Source organism: Triturus cristatus, chromosome 8 (genome assembly GCF_964204655.1).
Source record: "Triturus cristatus chromosome 8, aTriCri1.1, whole genome shotgun sequence".
Classification (NCBI taxonomy): Eukaryota; Metazoa; Chordata; class Amphibia; order Caudata; family Salamandridae; genus Triturus; species Triturus cristatus.
Genome location: NC_140591.1, coordinates 834710213 through 834736459, shown reverse-complemented (window position 1 = coordinate 834736459; position 26247 = coordinate 834710213). Strand labels below are relative to the sequence as shown.

General features: G+C 40.4%; 1 protein-coding gene across 1 annotated transcript in view; it reads right to left on the bottom strand.

Moving 5' to 3' along the window:
• The window catches only part of PCID2 (PCI domain containing 2), a 91556-nt gene extending 65601 nt beyond the window's left edge, over positions 1 to 25955 (bottom strand). Inside the window, exons 1-3 of the mRNA XM_085622294.1 lie at positions 25820 to 25955; positions 22678 to 22761; positions 19389 to 19478 (exon numbers count right to left, since the gene is read on the bottom strand). Of these exons, the coding sequence (XP_085478420.1) occupies positions 19389 to 19478; positions 22678 to 22713 (126 nt within the window). The 5' untranslated portion in view covers positions 22714 to 22761; positions 25820 to 25955. The remainder of the gene's footprint in view (positions 1 to 19388; positions 19479 to 22677; positions 22762 to 25819) is intronic.
• Positions 25956 to 26247: the final 292 nt, after the last annotated feature.

Here is a 26247-nt window from a genome sequence, read left to right as displayed (position 1 = left end):
TAGAGAAACTTTTGGCAACTCTTGGCAAAACTATAGCTAGCTATACTTTAGAAAACAGCACCTACTTCTTACCTTGTACTACACTTAGGTTAGGTACACTGGGGTAGAACTATTTAGAAGCATCAGATGAGTATTCACATTTTAGCCTGTGTTATTTATGTATTTATTTTATGAATATATGTCAGAGCTACAAACCATGCTATTGCAGTATTATTTTATCATACTGCAAACTCTGTACGTATTGTACTTCGCATCCTGTCATACGATTGTAGCAGTTCATATCTCTTGCATGAGAAATAAGACTGTTCAATAAACCCCTTTTTATTGAAACGCCCGTCTCTCTATTTCTGTGCAACTCTGTAGAAACGAAGGATGCACGATTGACTGAGTGAAACTGTTATCTATTGTTTCCACGGTTCTGAGATTGTTCCGACTCTAAGGAAAACAAAGTTTTCATGTTTATGCGGTTTTCAGAAACTAATCCCTTCTTGTATATTCGAGAAGTTTCTAGTGACCTGTGAGTGAGCTGGCACACACAAGTAATTAAGTTTAATGTACTCGGTAGAGACATACTGACCTCAGTCCTATGTCAAAACTATAGTGTATATTATTCCAATGCGCAGAGCCTATCAGGGATATAGGAACTACACTACATGGTACCCAACGGTTTAGTAAGGCACAAACTTAACTCTAGATACTGAAGTAACTCAGTAGTGCTTTTCTCAGAGACCCCTACTCATAATACTCTATAAGACGTCTGGAGTGGGTAGGGATAATATCCGCCATAGCTGAGTAGGACAAAATCATATGTATTAGCTGTTTGGTTTATTCAACGTTGAAGGATATAGTGTTCCAAAATATTGTGCACCTTATCTTTGTTCCCTTGAAACTTGCTCTGAAACTTTCATTAAACAATGACCGAAATCGGCACAAACACCGATACTGGTGGAGCTGTACCCGACGAAGTCGCAACAGCTTTTGATTTTACAGGTTTCGATGAAAATGCGAAAATCATCGCTCCAAATTTAAGGAGAGCCATCACTCTAAAACGTAGAAAACATGGCCTAACACCAAGAGGTGGTAGGGCAGTTTTTGTGATAAACGCACATGAATCTCACCAGACAGAGGTATTCTATTCATGGATAGTATTCCCAGAATCAAATCCAGCAACTAAAACGTTTCACTTCTACAAAGAAGATGAACCACCTGAGGAATATATCCCTTTCGAGGATATTGAAATTCCACTCACATACCAGGAGCATGATCTCTGGTTTAAAGGCGCCCTAAAACATTACAATCACATTACCAGGCTTGGTCCACTAGGTAGACCAGGAGCAACATGGCCGATTTTAGCTGGCTACACACACCTCATCCTAACATTGAAGAAATGTCAGACGTAGAATTACTTGCTCAACTCAAGGAGTTGATCAAAATCTACAGACAATTAGTTCAATATATCATGCGGACTTTCACAGTCCAGCCAACAATAGCCATTCCAGGACAAATCTCTCACCAGGGGAATGCGCTAAAAATCACTCCACAGACTTTGCACGCAGTCATGGGTAAAACGCCCACAATACGTGAACAAATTCAATTCTGGATATCTCAAAAAATTACTCAAATCGAAGCAGTATTTCCTAATACTAGCCCTTATGAGAAACACAGAATTCCAACAATCTGTTTACCAATGGGGATCACACCACATCTGGAAGACTGCACCACTTGGGGCACAGTCTTTGCTGCAATCTACACAAAAACACATGGTGTTCCATCTATGGCGGTAATACCTGATGTCCTGAAACAAATTCAAAACGAATACGGGGCAGAGCCTGCTCTGAATTTAGGTATGAAGTTACTGAAAAATTTCGACCAGGTCTCAACAGTAATATTATCTAATATTAAAGGAGAAGCAGCATCAGTGACAATCCGCCAGAAATTAAGCGGATTTGATTTAACAGAACCACCACAAGAACTAGCCAGAATAATAGAAAAATCCTATGAAGAATTAGGACGAGACAGTTTGGGAGGGAAACCAGTCAAACCAAAACTGTCTGAAAGTCCTGATACGGTCTTTCCTAAAAACAATCCTACCTCTTCTAAAAAGAAGTGGGAAAATAACAAAAAACATTCAAAAGAGAAGGATTCTCAATCCTGAGGTAGGTCTCCTCAAAAGTAGCCCTCTGAAAGGAGGTATAACCTCAGGAATAGGGATAATTTGAAAGAACCTGACAGGTATCAAGATACTGATACACGTTCCTCTCGTACCTTTCAGATATCATCACAGACATCCAAAAGAAGAGGACGGTCAGAGAACAAAGAACGCGTAAAGCCAAAAAAGGATCAACACGTTCAGAAAAACAAACCAAAACCTCAATTCTCTAAGAAGAAGGCAGCAGGTCTGAAGGATTCTGAGAACACAGCTCAAGAACGAAGATTGGGCTCAGACAATGTTGGACAGTGCAGCAGAAGTTACAGTAGCTCGTCAGAACCCGAAGGGGCTTCTGGAGACAGTGGACCTGAATGAAGACATTCAAGTTAAAACTGCAGACACCAGGGTTAGTTCACCGCATAGGTTATATGAAATAACACTCCGGATGGAGGGAGACATACCAAGAAAAGTGAAAGCATTCTTTTGGGAGCGACTTTCAAAGAGTTATGATATACTTCAAGCAGAACAAGACTGGCCACCAGAATTTCTCAGGGAGTGCCCACATGGCAAAGACATCATTATGCCAGCCTTCTCCAACGATGTTCCAGTACACTTAAAAAATACTTATGCCAGGAAATGGACAGTGGCCCAGGCCCCAGCATTATATAGAATCATGTAGGATGGGATGAGGACTTACCTCACCACAAAATCCAGTTTAAAAAAAAAAAAAAAATTAACCAACTGCACAAAGGCAGTACCCGGTTAAGCAAGAAGCTAAACAACAAGTCAGGGAGATCTTAGATCAACTTGAATACCAGGGGGTGATTGAAACATGCACCTCATCAATGAACAATCCTTTGTTTCCTGTCTCCAAACCAGACAATACAATATCGTCTAGTTTTGGATTACAGACACCTAAACTCTTGTTGTAAAACATTTGCAGTGCAAAATGCACACAGTACAGCATTAATGAATAACATTGTGCGTAAAAAGTACAAAACCACATTAGACATTTCAAATGGTTTATTTTGCCAAAATATTGTACCTGAAAGTAGAAATTTGACCGCTTTCTCATTAATGGGGACACATAGTCAATTTTGTCGACTCCCACAGGGGTTCAAAAACAGCTCGGGGTTATTCTCAGCAAGAGTAACAGAGTTACTACAAATTTATGATGACGACGCATTGTCATATGTCGATGATATATATCTGACAGACGATGACCTGGACAGACACTTGAACAGGGTGAACACCATTATATTGGGCTTCGCCTCTGAGGGTTACAAATTCAACTTTAAAAAGTCCAGAATTGCCCATCTCAACGTCCTTTTCCTAGGATATGAACTTTCAAGTGAAGGCAAAAGCCCGGCAGCCAACTTTTTAGAAAAGTGTGCGCTGCTCCAACCTCCAAAAACGCTGAAAAACTATTCGATTCTAGGTTTCCTGAATTTTGGAAGAACATACATTCTAAACTACACAGAGAGGGTTAAACCTCTCTACGAATTAATCAAACCTGATTTCAAAGCCACAACTTGGACACAAGAAGACACAGAAATTCTGCGTTCACTTCAAACAGACATGTTAGCAACAAAACACTTACAAACACGCGTAAACGTACGCAACTTAGTGATCTGAATCGTTCCAGGTCAATTCGGATTCACCTACTTAACTTTTAACGAAGGTGAAAAAGTACCAATTGCATACAAATCACACTTGTATACACATGCAAAAATGAAATTCACTTCTACAGAAAAGATTCTGACAGCAGTTCAAACCGCTGTAGCAAATGAAAGAGCCCTAGCACAGGGGAAGCGCATTATGGTCCTCCCCCCTGTACCAGCCTTAGAGGCAGTTACTAAAGCTAGCATTCCGAATGCAAAGGCTTTACATCCAAGATGGATACAATGGGTTAATTCTCTTGCAGCAACTGATGTTGAATATGTTTTTGATCCTTACTTAAAAACACAAGCATTCCTGCAATACGAACACGAATGTCCTCTACCTACTGAAATTCTCCCGCTTGATCAGTACGAATTTATAATTTATACTGACGGATCTGCACAACCCGCTACGGTGAGTAAACAAGCTTACAGTGCAGCATGCGCGATCGTTAAAGGTTGTATGCGCGATGACAAATTCAGACCAATGGTCACAAAAACGCAATCTCTAGGAGATTGTACAGCTCAGCGAGCTGAACTACAAGCATTCAAGATGGCACTTGAAAACACGGATCGTGAATTCCCCACACTCATAGTGTGCGATTCTTTTTACTGTGTTCAATCTTACAATGAATATTTACAGAATTGGCTTCAAAATGGTTTCAAAGATGCAAAAGGTGGCACAATCAAGCATAAAACGCTTTGGGAACAAGTAGTTCAGTTGCGAAACGGACTACAAAACACTCACGTGATACACACGCTGAGTCATCAACATGATGGCGTTCACATTGAAGGGAATTCAGTGGCTGATGAAGCCACGAAGGGTGTGCAAACGGCTTCCGTAGCTGCAATCACTCGTTCAAAAACGAAAATAGACAGTGAAATAATGCTGGCTGTCAATGCTTCAAGCAAAAGCGGCGGTGCAGCGTTACCTAAGAAATGTCCACTCATATATAATTGATGCGAACAATGTTCAGTTTGGTCGAATCCCTGGAGTGGGGGATAGGGTGATACCAAACATGGAATGAAGAGCGGCTTTGATTTACGAAGCACATCTGGGAGAGGGTCTGACACATCGGAGGATCTCTAAAACAATTTTAGAACTAAAAGAGATGTACTGGTGGCCAGGAATGAATACACTGATTCATATCTTCATCAATAACTGCATAGACTGCAAAGAGATCGCAGTACAGAACGCCACCAGATACCTGACTACAACATAGCCAGCCCAGTTCAGGCACCATTATTAGAGAGTATTAGACTATCTACGTGCAGGCATCCTCTCGGACAAATGCAATCCCATGAGCACTAAATCCAGGTTCCTATGGCTGTGGCCTCAGCGCTCGGCTGACGCTCGAACTGTTATAAAAGATTTGCGAGTCTTTATCGGCACATACGCAATTGGCACACTACATTCTGACCAGGGTCCTGCGTTTAGCTCTTGAACTTACAAAGAAGCCATGGCCAGTTTGGGCGTAGCATTACAGTATTCTTCTCCATTCCATCCGGAGGGAAATTCTGTTGTGGAAAGAAAAAACAGGGACATAAAGCAGTCTATAACAGCTAAGGTATTAGGTTCGGGTGATGGGTGGGTCAAACACCTTTATGTGGTCCAGCGCGCACTTAACAACTTGCCAAGAAGTTCTCTAGGGGGTGTCACTCCATATGAAGTTCTATTTGGAACTAGAATGTTGGTACCGGACCTCGATATGCAAGGCACAGTGATGGAAAATAAGAAATTTGATATCAAAGATCGTTTGGCTGTTTTGCAGGACTTAAATGAACTAAGAATGAAACAAAGCAACGTGCTCCTGAAGCCAACCATCACTGGGGAAAAAACGGCCGTCCCAGCAAGGCCTGTCTGGATTCCAAAGCTTGGTGATCTAGTCAGAGAAAAGATCGGACAAGAAGGAATCTGGGCCTTCTTACAGACAACCAGTACTTGTCCTAGCAATCCACAGATCAAGAACAGTACTTTTGCCGCCCCTTGCTGGTAAAAAGGAGAAAAGATTTGTGTCCATCGACCTGATCAAACCACACTATGCGGCCGATACTAAGCAGTAGGCCAAGTGGACTCCGCCAATGTAGCAGATGCACTCCTCTGGCTACAATCCAAGAAGTTCAAACTAAGAGACTCATCACCTTCTACAGTGAGAAATAAAGGACTAAGTAACAAAGCTATGGAACTTGTCCCTCTTGAAATCGAAATAACAGTTCGTCCTGATACACCAGTCTACAACGAAGTAACAAGTGATCAAATGGTTCCAGCGAATTCAACAAATCCTGATACAATTCCAACCAGTGACAGAACTGCCTCTGGCTATTTCATGAACTTTGATACGTTTTCTGAGGATCCCAGCAAACCTGAAACAACGCCAGCACAAAGAACTTTCGAAGAACAAGCAACAGATTTTTTTCATCTCTTGAAAAAGACTTATCTGGTTTCACCATGGATTGTTTTGGGAATATTCTTCTTTCTACTATGGTTAGCTCTGGTAATAACTCTGGGTATGCTGATAAATGGAAGATATATTCAAATGGACACAGCAAGAAAAAGAGTGAACTTACTTCTTCAGCCACACAAATCATCCCATCGTGAAGCAAGAGACTTGTCAGCAGTGAACATCACAGCCGTTCCTATACCAGATGATATAGTTTGGGACAGAACTGAATATGACATTTTTGGTCTGTCAGAGCTTTTGAAGATTTCAAACTTATTTAAGATTTCATTAAGTGACTTTATTACCTCTAGTCCCTTTTATGATGATTGGGACTTCGAGACTGTTAATAACATGATGTCTGATCTAGAGATGTCTACAGTATTCGCAAATCATGAATATTTAGAAGGTTCATCAGACTATGAACAAATGTATTGTTATAACCACTATGGTCATCATTTCTTGCATAAATCAGGAACACCTAGAAATGTATTTATGTATAACCAATGGGAACATTGTCCTACACCTCCAAAGGGTAGTTCAAAAACTTTTGCAATGAAGTTTCCATATTTTTCAGGCTTCAATTTGTCTAATCCAGAAACGTTTTCCTTTAAAAATGTGAACAAGACAGGAACTTAAAATCTATGTTAACCAATATGAAACAGATTTATTCTGCAGCCTTTATTGCCCAACTGTCTAGACAGGGTTTTGACTTTTGGAAAGACAACATTGAGACAAAATCTGTCTGGGGTACAAAAGATTGGCAAGTACAGGGGGTAGAAGCTTTGTTTAGAGCCTGTATCATCCCTGATCAAATTATGTTTTTGAATGACACTGTCCAACAAACGTCTAGCCTTGGATTAGCCAAGATCAAAGACATGAACACACCGACCATACCTATACCTGCAAGTAATAGCACTACATGGGGGGAGGTCGCCATACGTAATATTTTGCATCACAACAGATCAGATCCAGAAAGGAAAAAATGGTTGCTCTGGCCCACAAACACGAATAACTATCAAGATCGATTCCTGAACAAAACACAGGGTTTCACTATCAATAGGCCAGACCCACGCTATGTTCAAAGACAGCATCCAGGGGTAGTAACAACATACAGTGTAGGGAAACTTTGCCTTGATTGGCTACAGAAAGCTACACTGAAGGATGTAAAATAACACTTAACTTTACTTCAAGAAGGAGCAGACCTTAGGGAATTCTTGCTAGGACCAACAATAATGCGTCAAAAACGTTTCATATATGCCAGTATCTACGCTGCTTATAATGAAGCATGGAAGGTTACCTGAGCAGAGACTGCAGAACGAATACGAGAAATGGATTGTATTCATTTAGAGAAAACTCTCTCTGTAGTAGACAATGGGTTAACGACTGTCGTCCAGAATATATTCATTAGACAGCATTGTGTCTTCTGTCATAGACATCATGGAACAGGACTTGGTCATGTTGCAACATGGTCAGTCTCAGCTACGTTCTATCATGCTATTGGGCTGGACGCTACAAAACTTGCGTGCAGGCTATGTGCCTTGGCGTTTAATCAACACTACGTCACTGTTTTCAGAATTCAATCTCACTGATAAACATATCAGATTGGCACAAAGGGGAGAAGACTACACTATGCTGAGCAGTGAGAAACTGGAAAAATTACCATTCACAGTGGCAGAAAAACCAGCTACTGAGTGGATCATACATGGTAAAATTACTCTGCCTGTTACAACTTTCCATTTTCAGTATTGCCTAAAATATATAACAGTAGGCAAATATGAAAGGTTGGGTAAAGAATACATCAAGACATCCTGGGAATTACCTTACACATATAGATGTTGGAGTGGGGAACGTGAAGTGTCTCTTAGCAGTGAAAACTGTGAACACGCACTAAGCAGTTCTCTCCTTTGTCAGGGTATTAACTTACACGGGGCCTGTGATGGTTCCACTACAAACTTATCCTGTCACCTGCAAGGTTCACCGGCTGCAGTGATTAAACCAATTTTTGGCCAACTTTCTAATGGGAGTTACATTATGTTGAATGATCACAACTGCTGTGGGATGTTGCCAGGTATTCCATATCTAGTTACGGTTACATCCAGGGTCACTTGCTGTATGCAAGTCTTGTTTCCACAAATAGACACAGTCAGGGAGTCCCCTTTATGGCCTTCACTGAACATCTCTTCTTTACGAATTGATACTCTAAGCAGAATTAAAGCCATTCTTTTACAGAAAACAGTGCCACTAACCTCGGCCAGAGAAACCTATGATCTACAAGTCGCAAGGACTTCTGCCGAGATACATACCCTTTTGTATACAAACTGCCCTGTACATTTCTCAGAAATGTTAGGTCGTATCTTAACTATGTCTGATACGAGCGGTATTATACATGTATTTAAGAACGTATGTGCAGGACTGTTAGCACCTTTTCAAGCAGTCCTCAGCATATTTCCAAACTTCATGCACTCTGTGTTTGGCGGACTGCCGCTCCTTTTAGCACTCGTTGCAGGGATCCTATTTTTGCTCCTACTGCTACGATATGGCAAGCCAAATCACCAGCGTCACTCCAGGCACCATAGAGAGAGCTCTATTGGAGATATAGTGTCGTGAGCGCATCGTCCAAATTTTGGGTTTACCTCGTCTACGAGAATTAAACACCACATGGTTTCTGTCATTTAGACCAATCTGGCAAGATTGCATCTTACCTGTTCTACGTTGCCTGCTCTGCGGTGAAGAATGTGTGCTAGACATCTGTCTAACACTCCCATCTGTCATGCCTACGGATATCGATACTCTGCTGGACCCGGTAACAGCCCATGCTCTGTGTTGTCCCCAGCGGCTACCAATCCTGATGACGGCATTCATTGAGATCTCACAGGCGCAAATTGCTACTGCTGAGTTACGAGAAGAAACATCAGGCACGCAGGTAACATTTGATTCGAACATTGCTGATGCAACCAATGCTGAAGGCCATAGTTCTCATCTATGTGCAGTTAATCTTCTAAACAAGGTATTCCAACTTTCATCTACAACGGTAGACAACTTTTTGTCTACAGGATTAGAAGATTTCATGTTTTCTCCAGGCCCACACAGTGACTTTTGATTCAGGCACACAGTGTTCCGATGAGACTCTGAATTTGGCCTTCATTCTTTTCAGACAAGGGACTAACTGTGGAACTTTTGTCCAATGATTAATTTTTTTTTCCAAATTTTTATTTTTTCATTTTTTGGCACAGTAATCTGCTTATAGTAGAACTATTCATAGAGAACAGAATTCTTTGAAAATCTTCGAGGGACATTTTGCCACCTTGTCACATCAACAATTGATTTGTGTTAACCTGATAATGAAATGGTTTTGCCCCTATTCTTCTGTGTCAACGAGCTATTTCATCATGTGTATATATTTCTGGTTCATTCTATTTAGCATTTCCAATACACACATATGCTTAGAATGAAATATTGCTTTTAATATGTACAGCACCTTATGCATAGCAATGGTTTTGTAATGCATTTTTAGGACATATGTTTTTAGATATGTTTTAGCTAATCATGCGATACTCTCTTTTTGATATGTTTAGTATGTTTGGAATTTAGTAATGTCGTTCATACGAAACTGGAGTGGGTGTTGTGTGTAGATTTAGATTCCGTATATAGGTACAATTCATATTGCCCTTATTTAGGCATAGAAGATCCAGCCCTTATTTAGGCATTGTCCATGCTAACCAAATACAATCATGGTCTCCTACATCCGTCAATCCACGTCACAACGAGTTCTTAGAAAACCAGACTCTTAAGCCTTTAGGAATTTCCCTTGTTTGGATATTGATTTCTCCAAGAACTCATTTATTATGCATGAACATCTATTCCTTAGGGGTTCATTCATGACGTTCCGATGCCTGTTTTTTTACGTCAATACAGGGCATTCCTAAACACTTTCAAGGTATAAATATACCTGCACTTGCCCTGGCAAACCATGGTTCCGGTACGGTCCAGTTCGACTGCCTACTTGCAGTTCGCCACAGCAAGTTCGGAAGGAGATCGAGTTCCCGCCTGATGCACTGACCAGACGCTGTCATCCTCCTCGCACATAATCCAGTTCCAGTGTTTCTGACTCCCCTTGCGGGGTGTTAGATATCAAATCCCGGAAAGAGATTCCAACCTCACACATTCTAAGGTATGGAGCAGACTAGAACTTAGAGAAACTTTTGGCAACTCTTGGCAAAACTAAAACTATAGCTAGCTATACTTTAGAAAACAGCACCTACTTCTTGTACTACACTAGGGTAGAACTATTTAGAAGCATCAGATGAGTATTCACATTTTAGCCTATGTTATTTATGTATGTATTTTATGAATATATGTCATAGCTACAAACCATGCTATTGCAGTATTATTTTATCTTACAACTAACTCTGTCGTATTGTACTTCGCATCCTGTCTTACGATTGTAGCAGTTCATATCTCTTGCATGAGAAATAAGACTGTTCAATAAACCCCTTTTTATTGAAATGCCCGTCTCTCTATTTCTGTGCAACTCTGTAGAAATGAAGCATGCACGATTGACTGAGTGAAACTGTTATCTATTGTTTCCACGGTTCTGAGATTGTTCCGACTCTAAGGGAAACAAAGTTGTCATGTTTATGCGGTTGTCAGAAATTAATCCCTTCTTGTATATTCGAGAAGTTTCTAGTGACCTCTGAGTTAGCTGGCACACACAAGTAATTAAGTTTAATGTACTCGATAGAGACATACTGACCTCCGTCCTATGTCAAAATTATAGTGTATATTATTCCAATGCGCAGAGCCTATCAGGAATATAGGAACTACACTACAAGGGAAGGCACCTTGACTAGATCAGATCCCAGCAGACCCTTTTTAATCTGACCCTAATATATGGATCCCCTACATTAATACTGTCACAAACGCCACTGTAGCATAACAGTGATGCTCACTACTTGGAAAGGGGCAGAGATGGTCCCCGTCTTCACGAAGGGAAGCCCAAGCACCCCAATTAACTACCGTCCAATTAGCCTTTTGGATAACCTGCAAAAGGTTTTCTGCAAACAAGTCCTGGAGAGACTTTTGGATTGGATCAACAAAAATCATATCCTGTCTGATCTCCAGTCAGGATTTAGATTCAGGACCAGAGGCTATATTACACATGATCACTGTTTGCGCCCGGTGCACCTTTCAAAAGGTGCGCCGGGCACAAACAATGTTAATGCGCTCCATTACGGTGTATGCGCTGCCCCCAGGGCAGCTGCGAACTTGCGCTGCCCTAGGGCAGTGCCTTCATGTGAAAAAACGGAGCAGCCGCTCCGTGTTTTCATAGTGCAGGTGGCACCCACCTGCAATTTCAAAGGGGTTTAGAGATTCATGGGACCCCCTTTACCCACTGCGGAGGACTGCTGTCAGGAGGCGCACTGACAGAGCGCCACCTTTTAAATGGCGCACTGTCAGTGCGCCTCCTGAGGGCTTCTTAGACTCTGCAACCGTGTCTGTAATATGGCGCGGGCGCGGAGTCAAAGGAATTCCTTCATTTGCATAGGGCACACCCCTATGCAAATGAGGGAACACCCTCTGTTGCTAGCGCTGGTGCTTTGTGCAGCAGCCCTATCGGTAATATAGAAGGGGACGCACAAGTGCCTGCGCCCCCTTCTATAATACCAAAGTGCCCCAAGGGCGAGCAAAGCAGGCACAAACGCCCGTAGCACCCTCCCGGTCACCATCTGTATTGCGGTCCCAGTTCGATTGACCGGGTCTTTCGCTTCATGACGGCTAAGCTGAAGACAGGTCGATTTTGGTGGGGGGAAGGGGGGGGTGGGGGGTACCTAGGAAGAAATTAGGAGAGGTCCTATCTGAGATGGGAAGTCCCTGTAATTTGATGAATATTATGCGCCTCCACGAGGAGAATGTTGCGAGAAAGTAGAGCTATCCCAGCCAATTTCTGTAGACAAGGGTGTGCCACATGGCTGTGTTTTGGCTCCTACTCTTTTCCTCTTTTTTTTTTTTTTTTTTAAAAATCAACAATTTTGTCAAGTTTTTGACTAGTTGTGCTAATGATTCCCATACTCTTGCAAGACAAAGTTCTGACTTTTTTTTTTTTTGCAGATGATACCCTTTTATTGGCTAAAACTAGGCTGGGTCTCCAAAATCTAATAGACAAATTCAATCTGTTTTGTTCTGAGCATGATCTTGAAATTATTGCTTCGAAAACAAAGTAGATAACTTATTACAGTAAGAAAAGGATGAAAGGGCACTGTAAATCTGGGAAGGGAAGTACTAGAAAGGGTCAGAGACTTTGATTATTTGGGGATACGTCTGTCGATCTCTGCCTCTTGAGCCCTACGGATCCTCAAAAGCTCATATCTGTTAAATCATCCAGCAGGGACAATTCTCAGGTTAGCTAAAAAGACCTAGTGGTTCCTGGGTTCTTCCTGCAATGGAGATCAACAAGACCCAAGCAAGGGGTGAGGTATTATATGTTGCTGAATTATGGAGCTATTGCCATACAAAAATTCTTTGTACTAATAAAAACAACTTTATAAGAGCCTTTACTGTCTAGGAAGGGGGGACACCCTTGGTACCTTTAGCACTGGACCATGATCTTAACCCAGTCTCTGAGCTGGTTGCCCTAAGGCCGCTACTTTACTGAGTATGTATTTGTGCCAGTGAAGAGCTAAGTCTCTATAGAGTGAGACTTATTGATCTCATTAAACTATAAAGTTCCAAGAAGAGCTAGGCCTAGCCAACTTCTGGGAAGACCCATCATCTATCCCAGCCGCTGCTGGTACGGTGGTCTAATCTAGATATTGGGAGTGAAATGCTCCTCAACATGAATTGTCCAACTGAACAGGGAGCCTTACAATACATTTTTATGTGCACAAATCTGTCACCTAGGGCAGAGGACTTTCTAAATCACATCCGACCTGTGATGATCGTTCATTGTTTTTTACAGTTTAGGTATGGGACTCTCACAAATTGCTGCATACACTTGATCATGGGACTCTGTAAAGCCCGATTCACTCTGTGTCAAATATGTATGCTTCCTGACGAAAGAAAGGAACATCTGTTGTTTTTTTTGGCCCAAATAGGCCAAACCCAGAGCCAGGTTGATTGAGCTCGTATGTCAGCTTTGGACCTAACTAATCGAATATATGCCTTTAGGATCTGCAAAAGCAATTCTTTGACTGCAATTGTGGTAGCTGTATCTAAATCCCTGTATGCGGATTGGCTTATTAGGAACAATCAATTAGCTTGACTTTGAAGCTTTTATGTGCACTGGGTCCACTTATCTAGGTCTTTTAAAAACGTTTTAGTGTTTTACTCATGTAGTGATGAACTATTGGGTTTTATTTATTTAATTGTTCTTGATTTTAAAAGATGTAGATTTGCTGCTTGTTTTATGCTTTGATGATGAAATGTGTATTTTCAATCTGTCAATAAACTTAAGTTACTCAAGTTACTCCCACCATAACCCTTGCCTACCATGGTAATATTTGAAATTACATGCAACCAAGTACCTCCCTATGGCCTGTATCATAATGCAACAACTTTCACTGTTAGAGGCCTAATGGCTTTACCAAATACTTTTCACATTAAATAAGCCAGAGCTACAGTCTTTGTAATAACTTTTCACAATAAACAGGCCAAACCTATAGCATAGGGCATACCATTTCCCTGCACATCAATCAAGCCTAAAGCTATAATCACTGGCTTGTTACCACAACCAACTCAGACCTACTGTAGTCAGCACAAGCTTTCCCACAAGGCAACAATCAGCACACTATCGCAAAATTGCAATTGTAGAGAAAATTACAGTTGGCAAAGCAAAATAGTATCTCTCCTAACGGCGCTTAACAAAGATTGTCACTGTGCAAATCTTCTATGCTTGTGGTTTCCCAGAGAGGGTAACCAACATTAAAACCATTGCCTATCAAGGTATTTCTATTAGATCCCATGTAACCAAAAAAATCTGTAAGTAGGCTTTAGTTCAGTGTAATAACAATAGACCCTGGAATGCCTATTGACTTGAACATATGCTTTTCAAAATCAATATAATCAGGCCTCTTACCTTTAGCATAACTTTTCATAATTAACAATCAGACATATAGCCTTTATCATTGGCTTGTCACCATAACCATTAAAGCCCATTGTACTGAGCACAAGTTTTTCACAAGGCATACAGCCATAAAAGTACAAATCGTACAAAATTACGGGTGGCAAAGCAAAATACTATGTCTCCTAAGACAGCCTAATAAGGATTATTGTAGCGCGTAACATGTACCCCACAGTTTGTTTGGCAGATCAGCACCACAACCCATGCCTACTAAAGTTTTCTTTGAAATTCCTTGTAATAAACTACCTGATAGAGGCTTTAGCACAGCGTAATAACAATCATTCCTTAAAAGTCTATTTTCTTTAATACATGTTTTTCACAATAAGTAGGTCTGGCTTTGCTATAGCATTACATAATAAACACATCAAACCTATGAAATCTAGTATGCTTTTCACAATGAAATGGGAAGACCCATCATCGAAGCCTTTACCCTTTTACATTGGCTTTACACTTTACCCAACACCAGTCTATTCAAGAGCACACACAAACTATACTATCGACCATCATGCATAGTTATAAAATTATCACTTCGTAGAAAAATACAGTTGGCCAAACAAAATACAACCCCTCTGAACAGTCCTAATAAGAATAGTCACAGTGAAACCTCCGAGGATTTGTCAGAGTGGGTGGTCAATGTTAAACCCCCGCCTATAATGGTAATCTGCGAAATTACATGGAGCAATATACCTATATGTAGGCTTTAACATTCAGTAATAAAAATTCACACATTAATATTTATCAACTTATACATATGCATTTTACAATAAATACGTCATGCCTAGTGCCTTTATCATAACGTTTCATAAAAAAACATATTAGGCCAGTAGCTATGATCACTAGCTTGCCACCATAACCAACTCAGTACTTCTGCATAGAGTATAAACTTTACAACAAGCCAAAAAGTGCAATACATGCAGTCTTTTTTAGTAGAAGCACACTAAGTGGACCCAATCGAATCCTGTACTCCAGGGGAACATATGACCAGCACCTAAACACCGCTTTCAGTAGGATTCCGATGCCTCTTTATTGTTAATCACATACGGTCCAAGGGACTAGCACTGTCAAACCAGACCTAAAAATGTATGTAGATTAATGGGGGCCCTCCTCCCATTTGTGCTGCTTCCAGAGAAAAATACTGCAAATTATCCAGTTACCAAAGACACTTTAATAGCATAACAATATATTGTGAGTGCTTCTGAAAATTCAAGCTCAGGCAGCTGGTTAAAAAACAAAACAATCACAGCCGCGTGGATAGTAAGCACTTTTTTAATGGAAGCACACAGCTTCTGCCCAATCAAAATATATTCTCCTGGCTCCCAAAATATCAGTGGAGCCAAAGCCCTTCACGCTTAGACAAAACATGTGTCGGATTTATCTCTCGTCTATAAAGTCTTTGACTGTATACACATCTGTTCAAAGAACTGCTAACAGTATTTTAAGGAGTCTTCAATTAAAACTGGTGACAAGATTATCTTACTGGTGCGGTTACTGTACATACAACTATATAAGCTATGGACACAATTTATCAGAAAATACAATTTTGGAGCGGATTTGAATAAAAAACGAAAATAAATACTTTGTTTGGATGGCTGAGGAGTCAATAATACACCACTTTAGATTCTAATTTTGAACTCAGTACCCACCAGGCGATCCAATGTTCATGACAATGTGCCGCAGAAACAATCATGTAGATTATATACCCAGGATTTGGCTGTAAGGTCGGAATGTCACTGTGAGAATCTAAAATATAGTGCAATAGGTTGTAGAAGCAGTGGCTTGGGTAAAAACAATGTTTAATCAGAGAGAAGCTATCTTAGCAAGTGTTCTTATGTGGAAAGGTATAAACCTGAATATCAAGATGCTAAAGTTATGTGTAATGATGTACCCGAATACCAATGATCTTATGAAATGAAAATATGATTCATTATTTGATAGTAAAGTTACTTAAAGGGAAAATGGTGGCAGAAAGTAGAGAGAGGATTACATCGGTATTACAGGCTTTTACACACAAGTATAATTAGAAATACAACAGAAACAAACAAAAATTTTCAAGGACAAATCTACAGATGTGCGATGATACATGTGAATCCAAAGATCAGGCTTTAAAAGGCATACCACTGGCTCAGCAGCCGAAAATCATCCTTGCTGTAAAGTATAATAATTCTGATGATGACGGCTGGATTGTGAGGTTTTAGAAAACAAGGTTCAACACACTCACTCTAGGGCTCAATAATGCTGAGAGGCCTTCTGTAAAGGGTCTATCTGGTGAAAGATGTCACACTAGATCTCAAAAAGCAAGTAGACATCAAAGGAACATTCTGGAATGCCTACTGTCGGCAACTGTTAGAGATGCACGAAATGGTAGAAAACAGTTTTGATTCTCTCCACTGGATGGCCGCTTTAACTCACAACCTCTCCGCTTTAACCTCTTCCATGCTCATGACGTCTCCCGGACGTCATGAGTCACGATGGGCGTGTGCGGACGACGGCCGGGAGACGTCATGACCACGCCCAGGAATGGAATGTCAGCACTGCGGCGGAATTTGCGCCGCAGCGAAGAGGTTAAAACCTTATCCCTGTGACCTGACATTACCTACTTTCCACTGGCCTATCTATCTCACCAACCATTCACCTGAACAGAGATCCACTAATGATCACACCGGTATTAATATAATCAATCAAAAACTGGAGTAAATGCATGACATTTTTTCTTGAGTGCACAGGACTAATCGCAATAACCCCTGATTTAACAGCCAACCTTGGGTTCTGGAGTAGCGTGCTACTCAACGTAAAGCGCTTCAATGCCTGGTGTATGATAGTAAGTGTTATATAAATTCAATTAGGTATAATCGATCGGTGTGCAGTTCCTAAGTTCAAGTGGGAGTGTTCAGTTCTGTAAGAAAAGTGCCCTCAAACACCCCGAAGGATGTCATGCTTCATCATATGGGCCTGCTCCTCGTCGGGTAGGCGCTGCAATGCCCGACAGGCACCCGCGAAGGGTGTCTTTGGCAGACATTTTTTGGTGAAGCCATTTGGTGCGTGTGGGTATGTGGAATAAGTAGTGTAGTGAGTGCAATGTGGTATTAAAATAGGACCTGAACACTACCACTTACACTTAGGAACTGCACACCGATCGATTATACCTAGTCCTCGGTTGGGAGTATGTGTGCAGGACCTGCTTAAAAAGCTCCCGGTTTCTCTCATTTAGAGAATATAAATTCAATTGACATGACCTCCCCACCTACATCACAACTCATAGGGCCATGTTGACGGTGAGGTAATGTCAGTACACCCATCACCTACAAAATGGCTGCTTTTTGCAGCTCCGGTGCTGCTCATGCCTATCCACTCAGTTACAGAACCTCTTTGAATGGAGCAGAAGTCTTTTCCACACCGGTCAAGTTGTGTGTGACACACTGTCACACAGACCCAGTCATATCAGCTGCAGAACGGACACTCTGGAAATTACTTGCTGGTTTCCCAAGGAGCAGGCTGAAATGAGTTCCACTCTCCATTCTTTACTTAAATGGTGATCAAGAGGGGTGTCGCCGGAAATCAGTGACTCTCATCTTTCCAGTGACACCCATCTTTTTGTCAGCTGAGCAGTGGGACATTATCACCTTGTGCTTCATTAGACACCAGGAATTATGGAGCAAGACGGGATGGGGGGGGGGGTGTCTGTATTAGGAGGTACAATGTACTGATGAATGTACAATTTACAATGTTTTAAAAAAACATGGTATGATGCATGTTATTTTTTAATTTGAGCAGAGAATACACTGTGAAGAACGGGGCAAACGATGTACAACATCGGTCTTCCTGCTGCAACCGAGCACTTACAGGTATATTTGAAAATGTACTCAATGTCAGGACAAACAGAATGGGAGGGCATGGGGGAAAGGAGAGAGCAGATGTACAACAATGCTTTCTACATCAGACAAGCAATGCAATGATCAATGAGGTAACAGTAGAGAAACAGGCGTGGTATGACAGCAAGACCTCCAAGCCTCAAGGTTATATTAGCCAAAAGAATTAGCACAATTCACTGCAAAGAGACATGACCATAAGAAACAGTAATCAATCGTTCCTCACCACTGACCAAAGATGCTATGACAAAAAGGTCAATTCAACAGTCGACGAATAAAAAAAAATAGAGAGCGGAGTTTTGCGAAAATGTAATCTAAATTTGCAGACAGTAGGAAGGAGGTTGCTTAGGTTATCAGCAACAGCCAGTTACTCACTCTCAGTTGAGGCATGTAAGGTGGTTCACCATTTCATAGAACGGTTTCACTTGCCTGATTTATGCAGACATTTTCATGTTTCCAGGAAATTCACAAAATTGTGTCACTAATGGACAACAGAGGGCAGACTGGCGGGGCAGTGGTAGCAAGATAACCACGGGCAGCTGGGAGGGTGATGGTGGTGGTGGTGGGGGGGGGGGGGGGGGTTGAAGCACATGAACAGCAAATGGTAGTCGAGAGGGGCAACAAGTGTACCGGGAGGGCAGTTTAGCAAGGTGACCTTAGAGGGCATGCAAGTGGGGAAAGTGCCAGTACACGGAAAACAGAAGGCAGGTAGGAGGGGCAGGGACAGCAAACTGACCATGTAAGGCTATGAATATGTGACATAGCACTTCTTCAGCCTTATTGATCTAGGTTTTCAGTTCCTGGCTGCCTGGTCACTTTGAAAATAATTCAATAATAAGTGGTTAATAGGGAAGCTTACCGAAGTTCACTCAAATGATTTATTGCAACTCCAAAAACCTCAAACTGAACCTTCCTGGTTGTTTGTTGTATAACTCTGAGACTTGTCTCCTCACTTTTTAATACAGCAAGTAAAAGTGGGAACACATTTATGCATAATAAAAACAGCACTGGAATGTCTCATATCATGTGAACATTTTGAATATTAAACATAGATCATCAGCTTCTTCATTCTAAAGAGCACAGTTAAAGATGCATTTTTGCCACATCTTTGCCTGATGAACATAGATTCATGCAGTATTCCCAAAATAAGATTTTTACCTGAAGCCTCGGATTGGCAACATGAGGATGTTTAAAGGACACAAGTTCTGCACAAAACAGTCCATCTTTGCTTTCAATTGCTTCAAGTACCTTGAGAGAAAAATATTTTTCAATGAAGTAGTTTCATTAATAATACAGCACTTAAATACAGTGGAGGACTATACAAGAAAGCTAGGCCCTTGCCCGAGTAGTGATGACATAAATTCAAAAGTGTTTGAGGCTCTGCGCGTGTGCACTCCATAGCTAGCTATTCTGCATAAACCCTGCAACAAGTGATTTTGACTGTCAACCAAACACACAGGACAGAGTTTAAAAAGTAAACTGCCCAACCTATTATGGGGGGGGGGTAGTGTCTACCTGAAATGAGGTCTAGTGGTTAAGCTACTGACTTTGGAAACTAGGGTTCTAATCTTGGGTCTAGCGCTAGATTATAAATAATTTGATTTTATTCAAATCAATGTAATCTCCTCAAACCACAATTGATGTATATTTATTCCTTCAAACAGGAAACATCAGATTTGAACACGTCGCAGAGATTTTGTAGACCAATGATTTGTGATCATCCATGTATGTGTCAATCAGTCCAATACAAACTTTTCATAAGCATCTGCTTCAGGAGAAATGTACATATGTATGAAGTATTTGTATTGCATGAGCCTACACAAAAGGAAGCTGACTGATGTACAGGGCTAAAGGCAGGGATACAGTCAAAAGGCAGCTGCTAGCTGTGTTCTGAGAATAGAGGAGGAAAGTTACTCTGTCATGATCCTCTAGTTAAGAGAGAGAGAAAGCATAAAAAGACAACATGTGCCTTCTCCTTTGAGGCTTGATGAGTTCCCAGTCACATTCTCCTTCATTCTGTTCTGCAATAGAAGAGATGAGCTTCATTCTTTCCCTGACCTCCATTCAGACTTCTTTTCCTTTTCCATCCACCTCTTTCGACCTCTATCATAAAGCCCAGTGGTCACCTGTAAAGTATGCCCTCTTTGCAAAATCAGAGATGTTTCTTTCATTTTTAGCCACACAACATATTTCAGTGAGAATGTCCCTACACTCTAAATGTACTCCCACAAAAGGAAAGGGAACTTGCATTTTTCCTACATGCTTCCTGGTTACCACTGAAAGTATCCATCATACAGTCAAAAAATTCAAACTCTATATTATAGAAGGAGCATTTACGTATCTGCATTGAAGGCCAGAATGAGTGTTATACAAAAATGGCACTTTTTGATTTGGATTACTAATAACTTTTAAATCCCGTAGACCAATCTGCACCAAATTTTCCAATTTGACTTGGGACTTTCAAAAGGCTGTGCATAGTGGGCTATGTGCCCAGCTTCTACAGCACCACAATCTGCTGTACAGAGACTTGCACAACATATTGTTAGGCATGTCAGGGTGTTAGGCCTTTTTGAAAGAAAATATGATAGAAGAACTTATACACTTAAGAAGAAGAGGCGATTATGGAAACAACCTTTATTGGGTATTTTGGTGTTTTTTTGTTTTCATCCACAACATAACAAAAAGTAAAAACAAAACAAAAAAAAAAACTCAAAACCTGAGAGAATACAAAAACTAAACACAGGTGACAGAAAAAACACAAAATTACTTCTTGATAGGTATAAAAGTAGTTGGAGAATTACATTTTTTTTTTTTTTAATTGAGTACCCCAGACAACGGCTGTGCACCTCATGTAGTACATCACCATATCCTTTTCTTGATCATCATTTTTTGTAGAATTTTTCATACAGGACAATGCAGAGTACACTCCTTATTTCTGTTTTCATATCTTGTTGTTACATACAATATGCAATGCTGTGCATTTCTGCCAGATACTTTAGCAAATTGGAAGAGTCCAAGAAATTGTGCCAGTGCTCTCCTTGCCTAAGCACCATTGGCAAGTTGTGCATGTTACTTGCTGCAGGTTAAAAAATGTTTGCACAATTGATTGCACCCGCCCCACAGTATCGTGCTCCTCCTCTTTTACAATCATGACTTTTTTCATCATTCTTTTTCTAAACCATTAAGTTCCACTAAGTGAAATTTGTGTGTTGGAGAAAGCTGCTCTTTCAAATTAGCCTCTATAAATTTAGCAAACCACTTCTCTTTATACTTTTAAAAACACTCACTTTCAGCTCACGATGTAGTAGAGAGTGTCCTTCAAGTAGTCAGCCTATAGAAACTGCATATGTTTCAGAAACAGGTTGCACCTTTGTACCCAATTTAAGCAAGTCTGTTTTACATATCACAAGATTTGAAGATTCAATTTTGACATTTGCAAGTCCTAATCACTGGCAGGTGTGGGACTTCATGCAAAGACTTCACGGCTCACAGAACCTATTCATGAATCTACGGGAGAAAACGCTTTCTCATCCAACCAGAGCTAAATAATTTTAAAATGTTATCCTCCGACACTTTATGGATCCAGTACTGTGGATTATCTGCAGTCTAATCGCACAAATATACGGTAATAACCCCTTTAGACCTACCCAATACCTTACTGTAGCAGAAATACTTAACCTACTAAGTGGATTTAAACCAAGCCACAAAAAAATGCATATCTGGCCTTTATCAGGTGAGGGTTGTCAAACAACCTTCAAAATGAAACCCTAGCAAAACGGAGGTGTAATTGACATTTGGGGTTCAGACTGCTTGATATAATAACATTGGAACTTTAATTAGAAGACAATGCACCTTTCTAAATCGGTACAAAACTTGGACATCGAGATTGGCCAAAAACTCTAGTTAAATGTCTAAGTAGGGAGCACATTTTTGTCAGCTAAAATTTCAAACCAGAATCTAACCCCTGATCAACCCTCAACTACATATTTCAGTTGTCAACACACTCAATCTGTATAGCACCACTTTCGTTTCATCTCAACAAAAACAGTACTGCATTCTTTATTGGTAGAAAACGGTGTTGCATGGCTGATAGCAGGTCTATTAAAAGGTACCCTAACCCGTTTTTTTTGCAGACCCTCCACTGACTACCAATTAGTATAAGAATTATTTTTAAAGCCTGACCATAGTCAAACAGCTATGTTCCAAAACACTCCTGATCTTCATATCTCTAGATTTATCTCGTACTTTGCACTACGTTTTACCATCTGCCTGTATCTACATTCCTTGGAGTCCTCAAAGCAATACATACAACAAATGACAACATTCAGGGTGGATGAAGGCAAAAATAGGCAATGTGGATTCGCTGTTAAATAGATTTTGGACATGTAGTGTGCAGTAAGGATACATTAGCATATTTAGAAACCACTTTGGAATAGATAACTAGTACCTGCTGTAAATACTGATTTATTGTGATGTGCGCCATGAATTGGAAGTAAACGAAGACCGAAGACAGGGAGGGCTTTGTTCAGTACTGTGAAGAAAATATAAGAAATCTATTAAACTCCTTAAATGAGCTTTAGGGTCACAAAGTGTTACAGTTTGAGTTCATAAGGCATTACAGTCTTCATCTAAATAGTGTCTACACCATGAAAAGAAGAACATTACACAGCACAACAAAGGACACAAATTTAACAGCTGTATAGGCCTCTAGACTAGAGAAACTCTTTTATAGAATTGTACTACAGCACCTTGCTGGTTAGACCATCTCATTGCCTACTGTTGACACTTCTGACTGTACAATGTTTAGCTTTATAAATGCCATGTTGCTAACACTGGTGGTTCCAGCATTTTCATAAGGTAAGCCACATCCCAATACTTTGAGACTATGCGGGTTCATGAGGGACCTCCGAAAGAAGAAAAGGGTATACCAAATTTTATGGAGGAAGACAACTTACGTTTACAAAGTTCAACATGATCAATTTGTCTGTTGCAATTTGTAAACTATGTGGGAACTTAATATTCGCAAGAATGGTAGCCCAGAAGAGAGTGTAGCTTACTACTAGTTAGCAGTTGATAATAGTAGTCATCTAGCTACACATCGTCAGCTTTGACAGTTTCCATTTCTAGCCTTTATTATGATAACATAACTTATAATGTGAGTTGCAGTAGTTCCTGGTGAACCAACGACTTAACGTCCCTGGTGATAACTTACTAAAAAAAAATTCATAGGACTCGAAACACGGAGTGGTGTGAAATCTAAAAGCATAGTTTATTCACCAAGAAGAAGCACGACCATTCCCTAGGACGTTTCAGCTGTGAATGCTCAGTAAACTGCAGGACACTCACAACCAATTACATATTGGAATTATAACTGTATTTATATAGCACTTACTACCACTGACGAGGGGTTGAAGCACTTTTTGGCAAGTTCCACACTACTTCGGAACCCAAAAAGGATTAGTGGTGAATTAGTATAGGGAAATAGGAGTTAATTTGAGCGGTGGACATGTGATTCTGTTAGTTGGATTGAAAAGGGTAATGGATGGATAGAAGAGGGAAGAGTCTAGAAAGTGTTTATTGGGAGATCATAGTAGTAAAAGGCGGTTTGGGATGGGAAAAGGAAAAATGGAGGAGGGAAGAGTCTCTAGAAATGAATTAGAGTGATCATAGTAGAAAAATTGGTTTGCGGATGGATACATGAGTGAAGAACTTAGAAAGGGTTGTTTGGGAGATCACAGTAGTAAAATGAGGTTTGGGGTGATCCAAGGTGGGAAGAGCCCAGAAAGGGTTCTTTTGGAGACCACAGTAGTAGAATGAGATGTGGGATGAGTCAGAGATTGGAGGTAGAGGATATATTGAAAGAGGTATAGGGTGAAGCATAGGGTGATGCATCAGAAAGACTCAAAAGTTCTTTTTTACAGTAGGGATAAAGTAATAAATATATAGGTGTATAAGTACATATAGGGTAGGCATGTATAAGTTAGGTAATTTATCAAGATTTAAGTTATATTTCATAAATTAACTCTTAAGTGTTGCTGTACTTTATGCTAATTTATGTATTTTGTCAATTTTGTAAAATATTTTTTTCAACATTTCAATAGTGAAGCAATTTTAGCTAAAATAATTATATATATATATATATATATGGTTTTTTTTTGCAGAGTTTTATATAGCGCGAACTTGACCCGAATACAATCAGGTATCAGAGCGCTTTACATAGCACCAGTTACGTTACATGAGGACACACATTCATTTTTTTGTTAGGCACGGGGAGATTAAGTGATTTGCCCAGAATCACAGGATGTTTAGCGTCGTTACCGAGACTCGAGCCCAGTTCCCCCAGGTCCGAGGTCAAGCGCCCTAGCCGTTAGGCCAACTCCTCTCCCCAATTTACATATTTACATATTGCGATAAACAATAACCATATATATCTAATCAAATAACTTATATGAAAACTATTCAGTGACCTATATACAGGTTAAGCATAGAATAATCTCTATTTAACCATAAGTGATATGTATAGTTGTTTAGCAGACCAAAAGCATATCTATATATTTAAAAGATAAGTATGATACATATTTATACAAAGATATACACATATATACATATATTTCATCTAAATTACATGTTTATATACACAGGGATATGCTGTACGTTTGAATATAGTGGTTATGCAGGAAAGAGCCAACTCTTAAGCAGTCTTCTGAAGATAGGATAGTTATCCGCGGATCTTATGTTTAGTGGTAATGAGTTCCGTAGTTTGGCTGCTTGAACAGCAAAGGAAGCACCAACTATGTTTTTTTCTTGTACAGTAGGGATTTTGGGGCGAGGTGCCAATCTGAAGCAGGGAGATTCCTATGTTGAATGTATTTGATGATTTTATTCCTGATGAAAAGTGGTCCTGTTCCATGTATTGCTTTGTGGGTGATAAAAAGCAGCTTGAATGTGGATCTTCTGGCAACCGATAACCAATGAACATAACATTCTTTTACACATGGATATACAACACAGAGTTCTAACGAAACAGACCAAGATAGCAACCCTTCTAGTAGTTCACCCTATACATTACTCCGCTCCTGGGATTTTATTTTACATTTATTATAACAGGTTGTTTATTCAAATTGATATGAACTAATGGGAAGCACGTGCCTGGCAACGAACGTTTTAGATGCGGTATGGAATTTTCAGCAAACCTGGTAACTAGAGAATATCCCATAACTACCAATAATAAAGAAACTGCATTAACCAACTTCCCTCTAAGATAACATTGAAAACTCGCCTATTAAAGAGCGTTAAACCTTCTCCGGAAGCAAAGAGCCTACAATATGCATGCTAAAGAGCCACAGCCAAGAGGAATGTTCTCTGCACGTGAGTTTTACCTCTCATTTATCAACAGAATAGCTAAAAACATCAGTTAATTTCTGCCTGGTTTCTTCTGGTTTTACTGTTACAACATGCTCACACGATGTGGAGTAACTAGCAGGCTGGTTTCAAAGTAATTCACACTCTAAGAGGCGTAACTAAGAGGTCTATGAGGGTGTAACTCCCTAGAAATGCCTTGTAGTTGGTTAGAAAAAAATAATCCTCACCGAAAAGTAGAATCATTTGATCCGAAGACACCTTGTTGTGCCGGAAGAGACCAACACTTGCGCCGGAACAACTGCCCCAGTAACACGCTAGCCGCTATTGCATCTTTTTGAGCTTCCCATGTGTTTGTGCTCCCCCACGAGGGCGCATGCGTGTCATTGTACGCTTGCGCAAACGGTTAGAATTCCGACTCCGTTAACGTTGAGCGTCGGGTCATTGCTGGAAGCTCAGTCCGTAAAGCTCCTTGCAAGGAAGTGGCTTTCGAGGTCTGGTAGGAGAGAGCCATTCACAAAAGACGAGAACATCACAGGGATCTGTCAAAGGACAAGAACATTACAGGGACCAGAGCTGAGCAACATACCGCTTCTCTTCAAATAGTGTTTGGGTATAAAAAAAAGAGCGATTGTGGAAATAAATGGAAGCAAAGAAT